The 18603-nt window shown below is 44.6% G+C and overlaps 1 protein-coding gene across 28 annotated transcripts in view; it reads left to right on the top strand.

Moving 5' to 3' along the window:
• The window catches only part of SH3KBP1 (SH3 domain containing kinase binding protein 1), a 361548-nt gene that overhangs the window by 319324 nt on the left and 23621 nt on the right, over positions 1-18603 (top strand). For all 28 annotated transcript variants that reach the window (XM_074028997.1, XM_074028992.1, XM_074028995.1 and 25 more), the window contains one exon: positions 3388-3473. In XM_074028997.1, the coding sequence (XP_073885098.1) occupies positions 3388-3473 (86 nt within the window). The remainder of the gene's footprint in view (positions 1-3387; positions 3474-18603) is intronic.

Here is an 18603-nt window from a genome sequence, read left to right as displayed (position 1 = left end):
ATAGGCACTCATTCTTGTTAGTATAAGCCATTTATAAACATCGTTCAGATGGCTATATAAAAGTCCATCAAATATCATAGTTTATTCAAGTGTTTTCCTATTTATGAAAGATTCCAGTTCTTTTCAGTTTTTCTTCATTACAAATAACACTGTGAAAAACACACTGATGCATAAAACCCATTTGGGAGGCGGAGGTTGCAGTGAGCCGAGATCACGCCACTGCATTCCAGCCTGGGCGACAGAATGAGACCATGTCTTAAAAAAAAGAAAAAACTATTTTATTCTTTTATACATATATATATAGAGAGAGAGAGAGAGAACATATATATATAACATATATAGATACTATATATATAACACATATATGTACTATATATATAACATATATATGTACTATATATATATAAAAGAATAAAATAGTTGAGAATGACAATAAAAGGAAAATAAGGGCAGTAAAGTAATAAAGCACAGTAATGCACAATAGGGTCCTCTAAAGTTTCTGGAGACAGGCTCACATTTGATTGGAAGCTTCCAGCTGTCAAATCACAGAGGGAAACAGCAGCTCGCAGATTGACAGTTACCATAATACACAAATAAGCCACATGTTCAGAAACTGCTGAGTTGTTCCAAGATACATGTGATTAACTCATGAGCAAAACTTGATCTCTCTGCCAGCAGCCCCTCTGACTTAATGCCAGCTGCCCACAGGGTATCACCTCAAACCATCTTTCCCTCTTGACTGGAAAAAAAAAAAAAAAAAAAAAAAGCCAAGTAGAGTTCACTAGACTCACTGCCAAAGTGCTGTCTCTCTCCTGGGTAAGACATGTGGTCTTACAAGTTTTGGTCTTTGGTGTGTTTCAAAAAGGACAGCGCTGTTTGGCTGTGAGTGTAATTTGTGTTTAGTCTGTTATTTTGAAGGATGGCAGCGCCCAATCCTTCTGGGCTCTGTGGATCCCAAATCATGATATTTAAGGGTCCCCAGGAATGTATTTCTTTATATCTCGGGAAGACTCTTAAAAATGAAAATGCATTTCTGCTAGTAATTCTGCATTTCTGAAACATTTCATTCAGGTTACCTTCAAATTAGTGGATGCTGGGGCCCTGACAGTGAAATGTTTTGAAATAAATGTCCTCCATCCTGCCCTTCCTGTTGGCTCGGAATCAGTCTGAGGCAATGGCCCTAGTGGGACCCAAGCTTGGGTAGCCAGGGGATGGAGAGGGAGTCTGCTATGGAAACCTGACCTAGGGGAGCCCACAGCCTTAGGAAGTTAGGGTGAGGCAGGAAATAAAGGTCGTTCTCTGAAGCCTAAGCTGCTTCTCCTTTCCAAGTACAGGAGTTCATGCTCTACCTGAACTTCTATTTCAGCCTAGCTTGGAAGGGCCCAGCCAGCATCATAATGCACACTCCCAGGACAGTCTTGGAGCTGTATTTTCTCTTAGTGGAGGCCAAGCCATTAGGTCCAGGCCTGGTCCCTAGTATTTACACACCTGCCCCTCCTGTGGTGGAGGATGCTTGAAGTTAAGAGGCAGTGTTGTTTGCTTGGGAGTTGAGGAGGACTCACCTCCTTCCATTGGTCTTTTCCTACCATCACAAGAATATGCATGTTGTGCCAAATGCGCCCACAAACACCCCCTTTTTTGAGACAGGATCTCACTCTGTCACCCAGGCTGGAGTGCAGTGGCACAATCACGGCTCAGTGAAGCCTCAACTTCCCCGCCTCAGCCTCCCAAGTAGCTGAGACCACAGGCACACACCACCACACCCGGCTAATTTTTGTGTTTTTTGTAGAGATGGGGTTTCACCATGTTGCCCAGGCTGATCCCAAACTCCTGGGCCCAAGTGATGCTCCCATCTCTGCCTCCCAAAGTGTCGGGATTATAGATGTGAGCCACTGTGCCCTGCTCACCACGCATTCTTTGAGTGAAAAACACAGCAGTCTGTCTGGTCAGCTCCCTGGTTTGGAGTTCACCCACAGCACCTGCCCTGCCCTGCCCTGACCTCCAGGTATACAGGTCTCCTACTACAACCGTCCCTCGGCCCCTCATTGCCTCCCAGACAAAACAAGCCCCATAATATCGGGCCCAGCAGTCACCCACCTTGCCAGCCTTTGTCCTGTCACTTCTCTCTGAGGACTTCAGGCTTTGGTTCCGGGGACCTTGGCCACACTGGCACACTCACCCACACTGGGGTCATCGCTCAATCACACCTCTTAGGATTATGTCCCCTCTCCCTTTTCCTCCAAGGCTCAAGTGTAACGACACCTCCTCTGTGTGACCCCTACCCTCTGCCTCACAGATATTCTGCAATGACCCACTCCTTTCTTCTCATAGGAGTGTGACACCTGCGTCTTATAGCGTAGGCCATGTGGACCTGTGGCTGGCTGGTTGTCTCTCCCATTTAGACCATGAGCTCTTCCCGAGTAGGCACTACCTCTGAATACCCCCAGCACAAGTGGCACATGACAAGTGCTTGTTGACTAAATCTGGTACTACTCATTGTGAGGTGTAACTTCAGGCCATGGTGGCCTTCGGGGCTGTGAGATGGACTATTTCTGTTACTTTGCTGGGAACAACTGCTCAGCTTCTCTCATTTTATGGGCAAGGATCTTCTCCCTACTGCTCTCAGAGCCCTTGGATAAACTCGTTTGTGACTCATCCCCCCAAAAGGGCACAAAAAGCTGTCTTGTGGAGTAATTTGGAGGAACCTTCTGTTTGTGCATGAGAAGGCTGGGTTTCTTTCATCATCTTGGAGGCCTGTTCCCATCCCATAGAGCTGCTGCTAGCCCAGATACAGAGGGAAGTCACTCGTGTCCTGATGAGCATGGGGCACCCATCCAGGAGCCGTCTAATGTTACAGGCCTGAGCCCCAGCGCCAGCATTCAGGCCGCCAGATCTCAACTCGACACCTTGTGCCTGTCAACAGCCTGGCTGATACCACAGCCCCAGGCCAGAAAACCTTTTTCTCAAGGTTAAAAGTAGCTGACCTTTGACAAGCAGCATTGGCTAAATTCCTTGTTCCTTAAAAGGAAAGCTCCCAGTTATCATTAGCCAGTGTTTATTTGGCCACTGGGCAGGAGCAGGCCCTACACTGCACCCTGTGTACCCAGCAGGAGGATTTGTGACTGGAGGTACATTGGCGAACAGTCATTATTAAAATAGCCATCTTTGAAAACGCGTGCTGGAGAGGGGCGCATCCAGCCTGTCAGCTGGTCCGCACCCCATCCCATGTGGCTAGACAGCTCATTGGTTCTCTGGCTCCCTCACAGGCAACAGTGCCACCCACTCCACACACAGCACACTCATTAACATGTGTGCAGCAAGAAAACTGACAGAATGACAAGGACACACACCAATGATTAAATGTCTGGGCTTGTGTTTTTAATGTAGGGGTGACGGTCCAAAGATTGACTTGGCGGGCAGTTCGCTATCTGGCATCCTGGACAAAGATCTCTCGGACCGCAGCAATGACATTGGTGAGTAAGGACAGTGTTCTTGCTTCTGTTTGCAGAGTTAGTAAAGAACTTCAGGGCCTGGCTTGCCTTCAGCCACCATGATGAGAAGTAATAAAGCCATTGAAATGCCAGGCTGGCACCCTCGCTTGGCTTTAGGTGTTACAGTTTTGTAAAGAAAGGAAATGATGGTGCTTTCCACATTAAAACACGATGTCTGGGACCTTTCCCTTCCCTAGGAGAAATTCCTTGCAAAATCTCATGAAAAGAAATGATGAATAAGCCTTTCTGTGAAAGTGAGCATTAGCCCTTAAGTTCACAGTTTCCAGTGATTTGTGTATTTTGTGTAAAAAGGTGAATGGATGCAAATGTGAGATGGCAGGATTCGTTGTTGATACCGCACTTTTGACTGAGTTTCAAATGAGCTTTGGTGTGGTAATTGACACTTAGTTCAGAACATGAGTGAGTTTTACCAAGGTCAGGATACCACCATGTGATAAATGGGAGGGAGCTGCAGTATGTCTGGGTAAATAAAAGTCAGAGGTCCTTTTGGAGGTGTACATGGGTGGGTGTGAGGCCACCGGTTGTGCTGTTAAGGCCACTGGTGGTCTGACCTGGGTGACAACCCTTTTAAGAAGTCCAGATTCAGGGACTAATTTTTTCTTATTATTTTATTTTATTTTTTGACATAAAGGCCATTTAATGATAGAAATGTATAAAAATAATCATAGTGTTTAGCAACAGGCTATCACATTTCTTGGGAAGAGGAAAATGACCTGCTTTAAGAAAAACTTGCAACCATGTGCAATATTTCATTTCAACACATTTTCCCCATCTGCTTAAGCATTTATCCTTTGAGTTACAAACAATCCAATTACACACTTTATTTTAAAATGTACAATTAAATTATTGACTATAGGCATGCTATTGTGCTATCAAATAGTAGGTCTTATTCATTCTTTCTAACTATATTTTTTCTACCCATTAACCATCCCCACCGCCTCCCCACCCCAGCCCCGTACTACCCTTCCCAGCCTCTGGTAATCATCCTTCTGCTCTCTACCTCCACGAGTTCAATTGTTTTGATTTTTAGATCCCACAAATAAGTGAGAACATGCAATGTTTCTCTTTCTGCATTTGGTTTATTTCACTTAACATAATGATCTTCAGTTCCATCCATGTTGTTGCAAATGATAGGATCTCATTCTTTTTTATGACTAAATAGTATAATTTTTTTTTAACTTTACATCTTCTATTTGTACCTATCAAGGTCATAAGTTAACATTCTCTCATATTCTACATAATATAGAAGGCTACATTTTAGAATTTACTTTGTTTTAAGTGAACTTTTTATTTTGAGGTCATTGTAGGTTCACATGCAGTTGTAAGAAGTAATAGAAATCTATGTACCCTTTACTCAGTTTTTCCCCAATGGTAACATCTTACAGAACTATAGTACACTGTCACAACCAGGATATTGACATTGATATGACCTACCAATCTTACTCAGATTTTCCCAGTTTTACTAGTACTTGTGTGTGTATTTCGCTCTATGTACTTTTTTGTTTTTTTTGTTTTTTTTTTTTGAGACAGAGTCTCTCTCAGTGGCCCAGGCTAGAGTGCAGTGGTGCGATCTCGGCTCACTGCAACCTCTGCCTCCCAGGTTCAAGCGATCCTCCCACCCCAGTGCCCCGAGTAGCTGGGACCACAGGTGCATGCCACCATGCCTGACTAATTTTTGTATTTTTTTGTAGAGATGGGGTTGTACTATGTTGCCCAGGCTAGTCTCGAACTCCTAGGCTCAAGCAATCCTCCCACCTTAGCCTCCCAAAGTTCCGGGATTACAGGTGTGAGCCACCACACCCAGCCTGCAATTTTATCATACATGTAGGTTTGTGTATCTACCACCACAGTCAAGACATAGAATGTTTCCATCACCACTAGATCCCTTGTGTTGCTCTTTTTAAGCCACACCCACCTTTCTCCCACCCACCCACTTCCCTAACCTCTGGCAAGCACTATCAGGGATTGATTTAACATGGAAGACAGCTTTCCAGCATCATCTGCTTAGGCCACTCACTTTAGAAACAGATGTGCAATGGTTGGCAGCCCTTATAAGAGCACTAGAGCTCCCAGCATGAGCATTCTGCTCTCCTGCTGCTGTCCCTCTGTTTGGGTGCTGTTTTTCTCTGAACCTGCTGATAGAGTTGCATCTTTGCAACTGCTGACCTGCAGTCTCTGGTCTGGTCTCATGGAGGCTTGCAGGTAGGATGTGTGACTGTGACTGTAAATGCCAAAAGTACTTCCCCTGTTTCCACAAGCTCGTTTACATCCTCAGCCCTTGAGAAGCCCAGTCAGGAAGCATAACCTGATAGCTTGGGCTGACGCAATAACAGAAACTCTGGCCTGCTGTAGCTTTTGATCTGCTTAAAGTGCAGGTGGAGTACAGCAGAGCAGTAATCGGCTGTGAATGAAAGGGGATTGTCAGAATGAGCCTGACTAAGTTCCGGTTCTACCACTACAGTTTCATATTTGGGCCCTGTTTTAAGCCAGGGTGGCTGGTTGGTGAAGGTCATGTGCGAACTCAGGAGGCTGTCTTGTCACCTCCCTCATGTCAATAGGAAGGGAGGTATTCTCCCTCCTCCAGAATATACAGGATAATCTGTCTTGCTTGTTAAGAGCATTCACCTTTGACCCTTACATTCTTTGGGTCTGGAGATGTCTATGATCACTATCATGAAAATATGCATCACATGTTTTTCAGTCTGACGAGCTAGTGTGAAAATATTGGGGGTATTGATGGGGGAGGTTCGTCTATAGAAGCTTTTCTTGCTGTGGAACTAAGCACAGTTGCATATATTTGGGAGCCCAGAAATAGAGCACTGAGGTTTGGTTCTCTCTCTCTCTTTGCCGCAAAGACATTAATCCTAGAAGACTATAACTTCTCAAGTTAATGATTTTTCTTTTGTCTTGAGATAGTCTTGCTCTGTCACCCAGGCTGGAGTGCAACGGTGCGATCATTGCTCACTGCAGCCTCCAACTCCTGGGCTCATGCAGTCCTCCCACCTCAGCCTCCCAAGTAGCTGGGATTACAGGTGCGCACTACCACACCTGGCTAATTAAAAAAATTATTTTTGTAGAGACAATGTATTCCTATGTTACCCAGGTTGGCCTTGAACTCCTGGTTTCAAGTGATCCTCCCACCTCGGCCTCCCAAAGTGCTGGGATTACAGGTGTGAGCCACCATGCCCAGCCTCAAGTTAACAATTTAATGTATATTTTATTTGCATTGTAAGAAATAATGATTGACAGTCACATGATCAATAAATACTTGAGTACCTACTACTCAAATGCAAGGCTGGCTGGAGACTGAGGCCTTCACACATGGGCTCTGCCTTCCAGGGGCTTTGGATCCTTTTGGGTCCCTAAGATGGCAAATGAAAAGTTAAATAGCACTGTAGGTCTGTATAATGACTGAGTGGTAGAAAGTAATGCTGGTCGGAGGAGAGAGTGTTCCCTGGGGCCCAGGTTGTTGGAACAGGCTTTATAAAGGGGGACAGATTTGTCTGTATCTTGAAGTTGGATTTGCTTATGTGGGGGTACTGGAGGTGGTCAGGAAAACCATGTGGGGAGTGTTGACCAGCCTGGCTGTGTTTGAGGGTTTGTGCTGGGAAGGAGGGAGGGCTATCCTGTGTATTAGTCCATTCTTGTATTGCTATAAAGACATATCTGAGACTGGGTAATTTATAAGAAAAGAGGATTCTGCAGGCTGTTCAGGAAGCGTGGCAGCATCTGCTTCTGAGGCCTCAGAATGCTTCCAGTCATGGCAGAAGGCAAAGGAGGAGCAGACACTTACACCCAGATCTCAAGAACTCACTCACCATCATGAGTACAGTACTAAGGGGATGGTACGAAACCGTTCATGAGAAATCCACCCCCATGATCCAGTCACCTCCCACCAGGCCCCGCCTCCATTGGAGATTACAACTGAACATGAGATTTGGGTAGTGACACAGATCCAAACTATATCACCCTGGAATTGTAAGTACGGACTGTATTGAGTTTGAAGGAGATGGATTCGTAATTTATTCTGTAAGCAGTGGTGATCATTGATGGTACACCAAAGTGACAGGATCAGGTCTAAAAATTCAGATAGTAACTGCTGGAGCTTTGTGAGACGAATCAGGTGAAGGAAAGATGGGTGTCAAGGAGTCGGGTTATTTGATACTTGGGGTGAGAGGCAGAGAGCGCCAGAATGAAGCTGCTTATGAAAGGATCAGGAAAGAAGAGATAGATGTGGAAACAGCAATACAGGAGAATTACTGCCAGGCAATATTGTCAGACAGTAGGTTGGGTTTGGGAATGGGGAGGAGGAGAGAATGATTTGTTAGTCTTGACGTTTTAGGGTCGGGTGACTGGAGAATCCAGCAACATGGGTAGAAATGAGCATGTCAGGAGGTGGAGCTGGTTTGGAAGAAAACGTGATTAGTTTAGTTAAGCATGTTGGCTCTGAGAGTGGGCCAGACATGCCCGTGTCAGTGCCAAGTGGAGCCAGGGGGTAAAGGGCTGAGGCTCGAGAGGTTGGCAGGAATTGCAGGTAGGGGTTAGGAGCTTCCCAGTGGCCGGAGAGAAGAGGGCAGGAGTGGCCTCTGCAGACCTGGGTTTGAGTGCTGAATCAGCTGCTTCCTAGCTGAGTGGCCTTCTCCAATTTCCACAGACTCTCTGAGCTTCAGCTTCCGTATCTATAAAGAATGCTAACATCTCTACTGGTCAGGTGGCTCATACCTGTAATCTCAGCACTTTGGGAGGCTGAGGCAGGAGGATTGTTTGAGCTGAGGAATGTGAGACCAGTCTAGGCAATATAGTGAGACCCTATCTCAACGAAATTTTTTTTTTAAATAACCAGATGTGGTGGCATATGCCTGTGTTCCTAGCTACTTGGGAGGCTGAGGTGCGAGAATCACTTGAGCCCAGGAAGTGGAGGTTGCAGTGACCTGAGATCATGCCACTGCAGTCCAACCTGGGTGACAGAGTGAGATCCCATTTCAAAATAAATAAATAATAAATAATAACGTGCAGCAGTGACTCACACCTGTAATCCCAGCACTTTGGGAGGCTGAGGCAGGAGGATTGTTTGAGTTTAGGAGTTTGAGACCAACCTGGGCAATATAATAAGACTCCATCTCTACAAAAAAAAAAAAAAAAATTGGCCAGATGTGATGGCACATACCTGTGGTCCCAGCTACTCAGGAGGCTGAGGTGGGAGGATCACCTGAGCCCAGGAGGTCAGTGCTGCAGTGAGCAATGATCATGCCACTGCACTCCAACCTGGGTGACAGTCAGACCCTGTCTCAAAAAAAAAAAAAGGCCGGGCGCGGTGACCCAAGCCTGTAATCCCAGCACTTGGGGAGGCCGAGACAGGTGGATCACAAGGTCGGGAGATTGAGACCATCCTGGCTAACACGGTGAAACGGTGTTAGCCAGGTGAAAAAATACAAAAACACGGTGAAAAAATACAAAAAACTAGCTGGGCGTGGTGGCAGGCGCCTGTAGTCCCAGCTACTCGGGAGGCTGAGGCAGGAGAATGGCGTAAACCTGGGAGGCAGAACTTGCAGTGAGCTGAGATCTGGCCACTGCACTCCAGCCTGGGCAACAGAGCGAGACTCCGTCTCAAAAAAAAAAAAAAAAAAAAAATACATGTCTATCAACTTCCTCACCTTGTCTTCCAGAATTATGTCAAATCACTTGGTGGCCTGTAAAAAAAGATAGAAATGCTTATGATTAATGTTATTTGCTTGGAAGTGATGGTTGGGTCAGGAAGATAAAGTCCTCGCTATGAGAAAAGGCAAAGAACCTAGGGCTGAAGACCAAACCCCCACCAAGTCCACATTTAAGGGAAAATCAGGATCTTGCAACATCACAGAGGCCAAGGGAGGAGAGAATTGTAAACAGAATGTCTTTAGGCCCAGAGGCAGGAATGTTCTTTGTAGTTGGATGGGTCAAGGAGAAAAAGACATTGCAGAAGCGGGTGGCTCTCCTCGGGGCTGCTTCTGTAGCATTTGTTCATTGCATTGGATCAAGGAGGAAATTATTTGTACCAGAATGTTTTGTTAGTGATTCAGACAATTGAAGCTGTCTAAATGTGGGCCACAGTGAACAACATAATACAACCCTGAAAACTATTGGAAACCATCAGTGTTAGCTATAAATAAATCTGGGTTTCCGCTTAATAAAGCTATAATTTAAAATTATTATAATATTAAATTAGAGAACATGGCTTTTTCAAATCTTGTGTGGGCAGCTCCCAGCGTCTGTCAGCCAGCGATCAATTAGAATGAAATCAGTTGGTCCAAAACTAACTTGTTGATGTCAGTTTGAGATATTGTTTATATCAAACTATGCAGCCATATTTCAAGTAACATAATAGAAGACATGGACAAACTCCAACACAGGCCTGTGCATGAATAGAAATGAAAATTGTCCAGTTTTCTCTTGCCGATGGAAGAATCTCTGTTCCGACTGAATGGGAGATTACAGGCCCTGAAGTCAAGTGCTATAATGTTTCCTTTTGTTATGCCGTATATTGTAGTTCCCACTGCATGGCAGGATTTATTGTTACACTTCAATGCTCTCGGGATTTTCAGTTCCTTTCCCACTAAAGCACATAGCAACAGGCCTTCAGATAGGAAGCCTACTGTGAAGTAAGCCACCTGTTTTCAACTAATTGACTTAGAGAATGCCCTTGTCATTCCTCCTCCTCAGTTGCCTAGCATCTTTGTTGGAACTGTTGGTTTTTTCCATCTGATCCAAATCTCAAACTATTCACACTTCCGTCTCTTTATGTAGACCCCTCCCCGTCTTCACTTGAGGACTGTGAAGATTTCCTCTCTGTCTTTTCAACTTGACCCACAAAACACACTTTGCACTGTAGTCAGTTTTGGGGGCCAAGTGTTGCTTGCTTTAAAGTCAACAGACTTGGGACATAGAAGTGATTTGGAAGGTATCAAGGCTAACTTCATCTCATGCTCAGATCTCTCACAGATGCCTGGGGCCTATGGTTCCTTTGAACCGGGAAACGTGAAAGTACTTCCCTGTGCCCTAGGAAGAGTACTAAGTAAGAGCCAATCAATTTGAGGTTCCGGAAAGGTTCTCAAAGGGGATTATAGTGATGGTTGCACAACTCTGTAAATTTACTAAAATTATTGAGTCGTACAGATAACGTGGGTGAATTTTATAGTATATATAGATTGTACCTCAGTAAAGCTGTTAAAAAGAAAAAAATAAGAGCTAATTGAAATTTTCCTAACACTCACATTGAGGCCCAATGTTAAAATAGATATGCACACCACTGATCAAGTATGGGATTCAAAGTGCCCCTTTGTCCCACTTTTTGTTGTCGTTGTTGTTGTTGTTGTTTGAGACCAGGTCTCACTCTGTCGCCCAGGCTGGAATGCAGTGGTGTGATCTCGGCTCACTGCAACTTCCGTCTCCTGCATTCAAGCGATTCTCCCACCTCAGCTTCCTGAGTAGCTGGGACTACAGGTGCGTGCCACCACGCCCGGCTAATTTTTGTATTTTTGGTAGAGACGGGGTTTCACTATGTTGGCCAGGCTGGTCTCAAACTCCTGAGCTCAAGTGATCCACCCGCCTCAGCCTCCCAAAGTGCTGGAATTACAGTCATGAGCCACCGCACCGGGCCTCCTTTGCCCCACTTTATAAAATAGTCGTGGTTATTTAGAGTAACAACTACTACACTGATGTTTCTGCATCATCTGTAAACTAATTCTTTATATATATAATTACATTTTAGATGTGTTAAGAAAGCTCTCCAGGCTGGGCGCAGTGGTTCATGCCTATAATCCCAGCACTTTGGGAGGCCGAAGGGGGTGGATCACCTGAGGTCAGGAGTTCGAGACCAGCCTGGCCAACATGGTGAAACCCCATCTCTACTAAAAATACAAAATAAATAAATAAATAAATTAGCCTGGCATGGTGGCAGGTGCCTGTAATCCCAGCTACTCAGGAGGATGAGGCAGGAGAATCGCTTGAACCCGGGAGACAAATGTTGCAATGAGCCAAGATCATGCCACTGTACTCTAGCCTGGGGAGCAAGAGCAAAACTCCATCTAAAAAAAAAAAAAAAAAAAAAGGGTCTCCAAAACCTAGTAATCATTTTGTAATGTAAACTGTCCCCTTAGGGTGTTAAATGTGTGTATTGTTTTACACCATTTTTAAAAATCAAGGTCCACCTGGACATTGATCTGTAGCTGATTACAACCCTGGTGAAACAATAATCCCAAAGTGTTTGAAAGGCTTAGGAGCGTTTCGTAAGCATGTTTTGGGTAGAACATGTCTTTATAACTTTTAATCCTCTTTGAGGTACAGTGTGAGTACTGGAGCTGTGTGTGGAATATCCTCGTGTTAGAATAATTCCACTAATATAGTGGAGAACAAACCCTCCCCCTTCATCTCCCCTCTTCCATCATTCTGAGGTTCTAGTGTTGAAATAAGAGCAGTGAGAGCAAGCAAGAGTAAGGAAAGAAAGAACTAATATTCACTGGGTGCCCACTAAATGCTTTGTCTATTTTTTTCTCACAGTCCATAGCCCTATGAGGGATGTGTAATGACTCATGGTTTTGCAGTGAAGGAACAGGGAAGAAAGCAAGCTGGGGAAACTGAGCAAGATTATCTGGCTAGTAAGAAATTGGAGTTGAAGTCCGGGCACGGTGGCTTATACCTGTAATTCCAGCACTTTGGGAGGCCGAGGCAGGTGGATCACCTGAGGTCAGGAGTTCGAGACCAGCCAGGCCAACATGGTGAAACCCCATCTCTACTAAAAATACAAAAATTAGCTGGGTATGGTGGTGTGTGCCTGTAATCCCAGCTACTCGGGAGGCTGAGGCAGGAGAATCTCTTGAACCCGGGAGGCGGAGGTTGCAGTGAGCTGAGATCGCGCCATTGCACTCTAGCCTGGGGGACAAGAGCGAGACTTCGTCTCAAAAAAAAAAAAAAAAATTGGAGTTGAAGCCAGGTCTCCCTGACCCATGAGCCCAAACTTTCTAGATCCACATCAGCATTTCTCAACTGCTCTCCCCAAGGGGACATTTGGCAATGTCTGGAGACATTTTTGACTGTCACATCATAGGGGTGGGGGTGGAGATGCTGCTGGCATCTAGTGGGTAGAGGCCAAGGATGCTGCTAACCATCCTCCAGTGTGTAGGATAGCCCCCACAGACAACAAAGAATGACGCAGCCCCAAATGTCAATAGCACCGAGGCCCAGAGAGCCCAGTCTGTGTTAGGAACAGGAAGAGGATAGGCCTCCCCCGCAAGTGCAACTTGTGTTCCCTGGAGTGGCCTGTCTCATTTCCTGAGAATCTCTATAAAACCTAGTTTGAAAGTGTTTCATATACAAAAAAGTAATTATATTTGAAGTACTTAAGCATCAACCAAGGACATGACTGTGACCTTTGTGAGAGAGAGAGAGAGAAAGAGGGAGGGAGAGAGGTAGGGGGAGAGAGAGAGAGAGAGATCTTAAGGTTTGCAGCAAGTGAAATGATACCATTTGAGTCTGATTTCAAATAGAAAGAGTGTTGGATTTGGGATTAGATATTTGCCAAAGATCAACTACCCAGTGTTTAAACGGGTATTACATAAAAGGACAATAGCAAATTTGATCAATACTAAGTTCTAAATCTGTACTCTGTATGGTAAAGTTATACAGGAGAGCAAGAGAGAGCAATTGTAATAGTGACCATTAACACAAAATTTTTGTGAATGTGACACCAAATCTCTATAAACAAGTGATTACATTCTTACCTTATTTTGCAATTTCTACCTTTTATGATAAGAAATCACTTCTAAGGGTTTCTCATACAAATTTTGAGGAAAAATTCAGATCTCCTGACTTGGGGCTATTGGTTTTTCTGTCCTCTTTTTAAAATACATATCTTAAACTTCCCCTTTTGGAGCCAGAGAGCCAGTTATTGGTCCTTGCAGCATGTCAGATCATTGAGCAATTTCTCAGGTTCAACAAGACAAGATAAACTGTGTCCTGCCTGCCATTTAAAAAAAAAAAAAAAACATGAATGACATTTGGAGTGTTCCAGATTGACTACTGGCTGAGCGTGTGTGTGAACAACAGCCACACCTTCCAGCTGTCTCGGGAGTAGTTGCTCAGACATGAGAGCTTTCATTGAAGAGCCGTGGCTGGCTCCTACAGACACTGTCTCCTTACTGGCAACCTTCAGACATGGCCTTTGGGACCAAGGACATTGTTGATGTTACCCGTGCTGAAGAACAGGAGATACGGTTGCTATTGGTCTACAGTCAAGTCTGCGTATGATGGGCTGGGGTGCCCATGTGTGGACGTGTGCAGCTCCGGTCCCTATCTAGGGACACAAATCGTGATCAAACTTAAATTTTTATCAGGAGTAGCTGAAAAGCACGATATATTTCTCAAGTGTGATGACAAAAGGCAAAAGAGATTGTGCTGAGGGTCAAACGCTTTATACAAAGGAAGTAAAACAGGTTGCGTTTCTGATTGATGGGTTTTTAACCCAGGCAGTCCTCTGAGCATTTTTGGTTCCTTCCTCAAACTTAGAGGCGTAGTTAATGCAGAACAGCTTCTGTGGCTGGCCCTCTCCCTGCATCGCCCTCGAGCCCTCCCCTGGTTCCCAGCCTCTCAGGCTCGCAGTGGAGGTGTGCTGCTGAGGAAACAAGGTCAAGCTGGCAACCAGCACTCATTTTGAAAGGCATCCTCCAGTCCTACAAGAGATGGTCCTTCAGGGTCCTTTGAAGGGCCTGATCCTGGGTATAAACTGAGCATCTCCACTTAGACTTTCTCAGTGAAAGATGTTGGTCCTCACCAGAACAGAGGTGCTCACCTCTGCCTATGCGCCCTGCACAGGGTGGTCCTGCTGGCCTTTGGTGGTCCATCGCGATGGCTGGGTTTGTGCTTAGTTATGAGGGGTTTCGTGAACATCTTTTACCCCATAACATCCTATAAGCGCAAACTCAGTAAACATTGAGAGTGCCTGTAGGACAAGCCTCACAAATGCTATAGAAACAGGGAGAGGTTACGTCAAAGTGGGGACATGATGGCAAATGTTGCAGAACCTCACTGGAGCAGTGCATTTGGTGGTATGAATTATTCCAGAATACAGAGAGCAAATTAGTGATATCCCACCCAAATGCTCTATACCCACCAGCCTGCAAAATAGTTGACGTGAGAGAGGTGGAGGGACATTTAGGGAGCATCAATTCAGATGGCTCTTGGCTTGGAGAGGGTCACAGCTGTGTGGACTTGCAGGCAGCCCCAAACACTTACCTATGTGCAGAGTCAGCATGTCCTCCCTCCCCTGGTATTGTGGTCGCCTGCATCTCTGTAGCCAGGGCTCTCGTTCATCATTCAGTCTGATGGCTTGAGTGCCTCTACCTTTGCTGCATGCTGAGACTATATTCTAATGCCGTATTCTGGATGTACTGGCTGTACCTACAGATTTAAGAATGCAAATCTGGAGGTACACCTAGTGGATTCAAAGTAGTCTCATAGAACAAAGAGACTTATATAGTGACCTCTGCTGCATCCACAGTATACACCACAGAGGTCTCTCATGGGAACAGGTGATGTTCAGCTCTCAGATCTCACATGGCATTTATTTGGCTTAAGGTGCCACCCTCCCCCCATCCCCTGGCTGTGGGCTCAGGATTGGCAGAGCCCGGTTATGGCTTCCATTTTACTTGCAAATATCCAGAGGAATGTACAACCTACCAGAAAATCGTGCTCAGGCATCCCTTTGTCACATTAAAAGCATTATGGACACACGACATTTTATTAAGTATTTTGTTTTAGTATCACTTTATTAAGTAAATTATCAAAATCCTTATTTAGCCATGGTGTCTCATTAAAGCATGTTCTGGAAACCTTGGCCAAGGTTAGGAGCCTGTGAAGTTTGATTCATTGCAAGAGAAAAGTGATTAGCAGTTAGAGAGTGACATTCATGGGCCCCATTAAAAGGTCATTGGATATGGTAGTGGCAAGCGAAGGTTGGAGTTGGAGGTCAGCAGGATGCCCTGATTTAGAACCAAGCTTACCTTTGCATAACCTGTAGTGACACTCTCTTCATCTCCCCAGGCCTTAGTCATGTCTTCCTGAGGTTCATACTGTTTGGAATTTCACAGACTCATTTACCAAAAAAAAAAAAAAAAAAAAAAAAAAGGAGGTGGAGGCTTCTAATTTGGGAGACTGCTTGATTTTTCTTTTATTAATGAGGCACATTCAAAATAAACAAATGCCATCTCCTATTGGAAAGGGTATAATCTCCAAGTGTAAAATTGAACAAATTTAGCTTAATGGGAAACTCACAATGTTGACCTTTTTCTCAGTGCATTATGACTGATGATAACCTTGGCACAGACACATGCCAGTTCTTGGCAACTTTTGAAAACCACAGGTCCAGCTCACATCTGCAGAGATAGAAGGTGGTGGGAAAGAGAAATGTTGGGGGCAAGGAAAAGGCCCTAGAGAGAGTCAGGCATTGAAGCAGTAGCTCAGGTAAAAACTAGTGTCCAGAAATGTATAATTAGCAGATTAACTTTTTTTTTTATATATAGAGATAGGATAACTTGTAATTTTTTTCCTAAGAAAAAGTCATGGAGTGTCAGATTTTTAAGAGCATTTTAAATCCTTTTTACCTCAGTCTTCTCCCTTCTCCTGATGTTTACAAATGAGAAATAGCTCAGCAAGTTACCCAGGCTGGTGAATGAGAGCCTGCCAGCCCCTTCTAGCAGTTTTGGGGGACTCTTGTCTCTCCCGGGGTAGTAAAAAGCATACTAGGCTTTGAGACAGAAGGTTTTTCCTCCTCAAATTTTGTAGTAAGTGTAATTTTGGCTTCCATGTAATTCTGGACGTTAGAATATTATTGTTTCACATATGCATTAACATTCTATATTATGAGTATCAGACTGCTCCCCCTTTTTTTTATTTTTATTTTTTCGAGACAGGGTCTTGCTCTGTTGCCCAGGCTGGAGTGCAGTGGCGCAGTCATAGCTCACTGCAGGCTCAACCTCCCAGGCTCAAGCAATCCTCCTACCTCAGCCACCCGAGTAGCAGGGACCACAGGTGTACACCATCATGCCCAGCTAATTTTTTATTTTTTGTAAAAATGCATCTCACTATGTTGCGCAGGCTGGTCTCAAACTCCTGGACTCAAGCGATCCTCCCACCTTGGCTTCCCAAAGCGCTGGGATTACAGGCGTGAGTCATTGCACCTGGCCCTGCTTCTCTTATATCTTAGTAAAGTGCTGTTAAAGAAGATGAAATGACCCATACATCTTGCTCTCCAAAAAGAAATGTGCACTCTGCTCTGGCTGCTCGTCCCACTGAAGCTGACCATCGAGCACACCATTGTACCTCCTTGGATCTTGGTTTTTCATCATTAATCCAGGGGCTTGGATGAAATGATCATAAAGAACCCAGTTCAGGCAGGGCATGGGGTCTCTCATTCCTGTAATCCCAGCACTTTGGGAGGCAGGAGGGATCACTTGAGGTCAGCAGTTCGAGACGAGCCTGGGCAATGTAGGGAAATACTCTGTCTCTACAAAAAAATATTAAAAAGAAAGAACCCAGTGCAGCCTCACAGTCTATGTTTCTCTAACCCTGTCCATTTTTTTTAGCTGAGTTTTCTAGACATTGAGAAAACTGCTGTCTTGGTAGCCTCTGAATCCTCTTTGAAATTAAGTAGCTTATTGTTTCCTTTGTCTCTACTTCAGTTTCTTTAGTTCTGCCAGTTCTTTTAATCTAGAATTGATAATTTGGCCCTTTCTAAGGTTTAATCTAGGGTTTTTTTGGCTTAATGATTTTTTGCTTTTAAGTGATTTGCTGGCTGTATGGAGATTTAAGAAATTGTTAAGGGGTTATGAGCATAACTTTATTATTTTTTTATTTTTAGTGATGGGGTCTTGCTATGTTGCCCAGACTAGACTTGAACTCCTGGGCTCAAGTGATTCTCCTACCTTAGCCTCCTGAGTAGCTGCGACTATAGGCATGCTACTGCACCTGGCTCATGAGCATACCTTTTCGTAAAGTTTTAAAAAGTACTCATTCATCTTTTAAAAGAATTATTTTGATTTTTTTAACCCAAGTTATTACAGGGAAATATAAAAGAGTAGGATGCTTGCCATCCTAAGTAAGTTTGAGATCCTAGAGAAAACCCTGACATGGATACAAGTTCCAGGTTGCAAGTTCTGTTTTCAAATCAGTTGGTTAGTAATTCTTTGCTTCCAATGACATTGAAGGAGGTACCCACTAAGTTGTTTGGTGGTAGACCATTAAAAATAATAATTCCTGGTGATGCTAGACGACAGTCCGGTTTTTGATATATAATTTGCAAGGAGTTCAGAGAACTGAGCGACATTGATAACAAAATTATTTCCATTCTGACCGGGCGTGGTGGCTCACACCTGTAATCCCAGCATTTTGGGAGGCCGAGGAGGGTGGATCACAAGGTCAGGAGTTTGAGACTAGCCTGGCCAATATGGTGAAACCCCGTCTCTACTAAAAATACAAAAATTGGCCCAGTGTGGTGGCAGGTACCTGTAGTCCCAGATACTCGGGAGGCTGAGGCAGGAGAATCACTTGAACCCAGGAGGCGGAGGTTGCAGTGAGCCGAGATTGTGCCACTGCACTCCAGCCTGGGCAACAGAGTGAGACTCCGTCTCAAAAAGAAAAAAAAAAGTTTCCATTTCATCTACTGGACTGGAGTGTAGTGACGCGATCTCAGCTCACTGCAACCTCCGCCTCCTGGGTTCAAGTGATTCTCCTATCTCAGCCTCCAGAGTAGCTAGGATTACAGGCATGGGCCACCATACCCAGCTAAATTTTTTTTGTATTTTTAGTAGAGACGGGGTTTCACCATGTTGGCCAGGCTGATCTTGAGCTCCTGACCTCAAGTGATCCACCAGCCTTGACCTCCCAATGTGCTGGGATTACAGGTGTGAGCCACCATACCCAGCCTCCATTCCATCTACTTCTATTTAAGTAAACAAATTTTCTTGGCACTTATGTCTCTAAAATGAAAACTAGAGAGTTGATACCAAACCATCTCTTCCTTGTATTAAGTAATAATCATACACACATGAAGTGTTTGGGGGAA

Source organism: Macaca fascicularis, chromosome X, assembly GCF_037993035.2.
Source record: "Macaca fascicularis isolate 582-1 chromosome X, T2T-MFA8v1.1".
In the NCBI taxonomy this organism is placed as follows: domain Eukaryota; kingdom Metazoa; phylum Chordata; class Mammalia; order Primates; family Cercopithecidae; genus Macaca; species Macaca fascicularis.
This window is presented reverse-complemented; position numbering and strand designations above follow the sequence as displayed.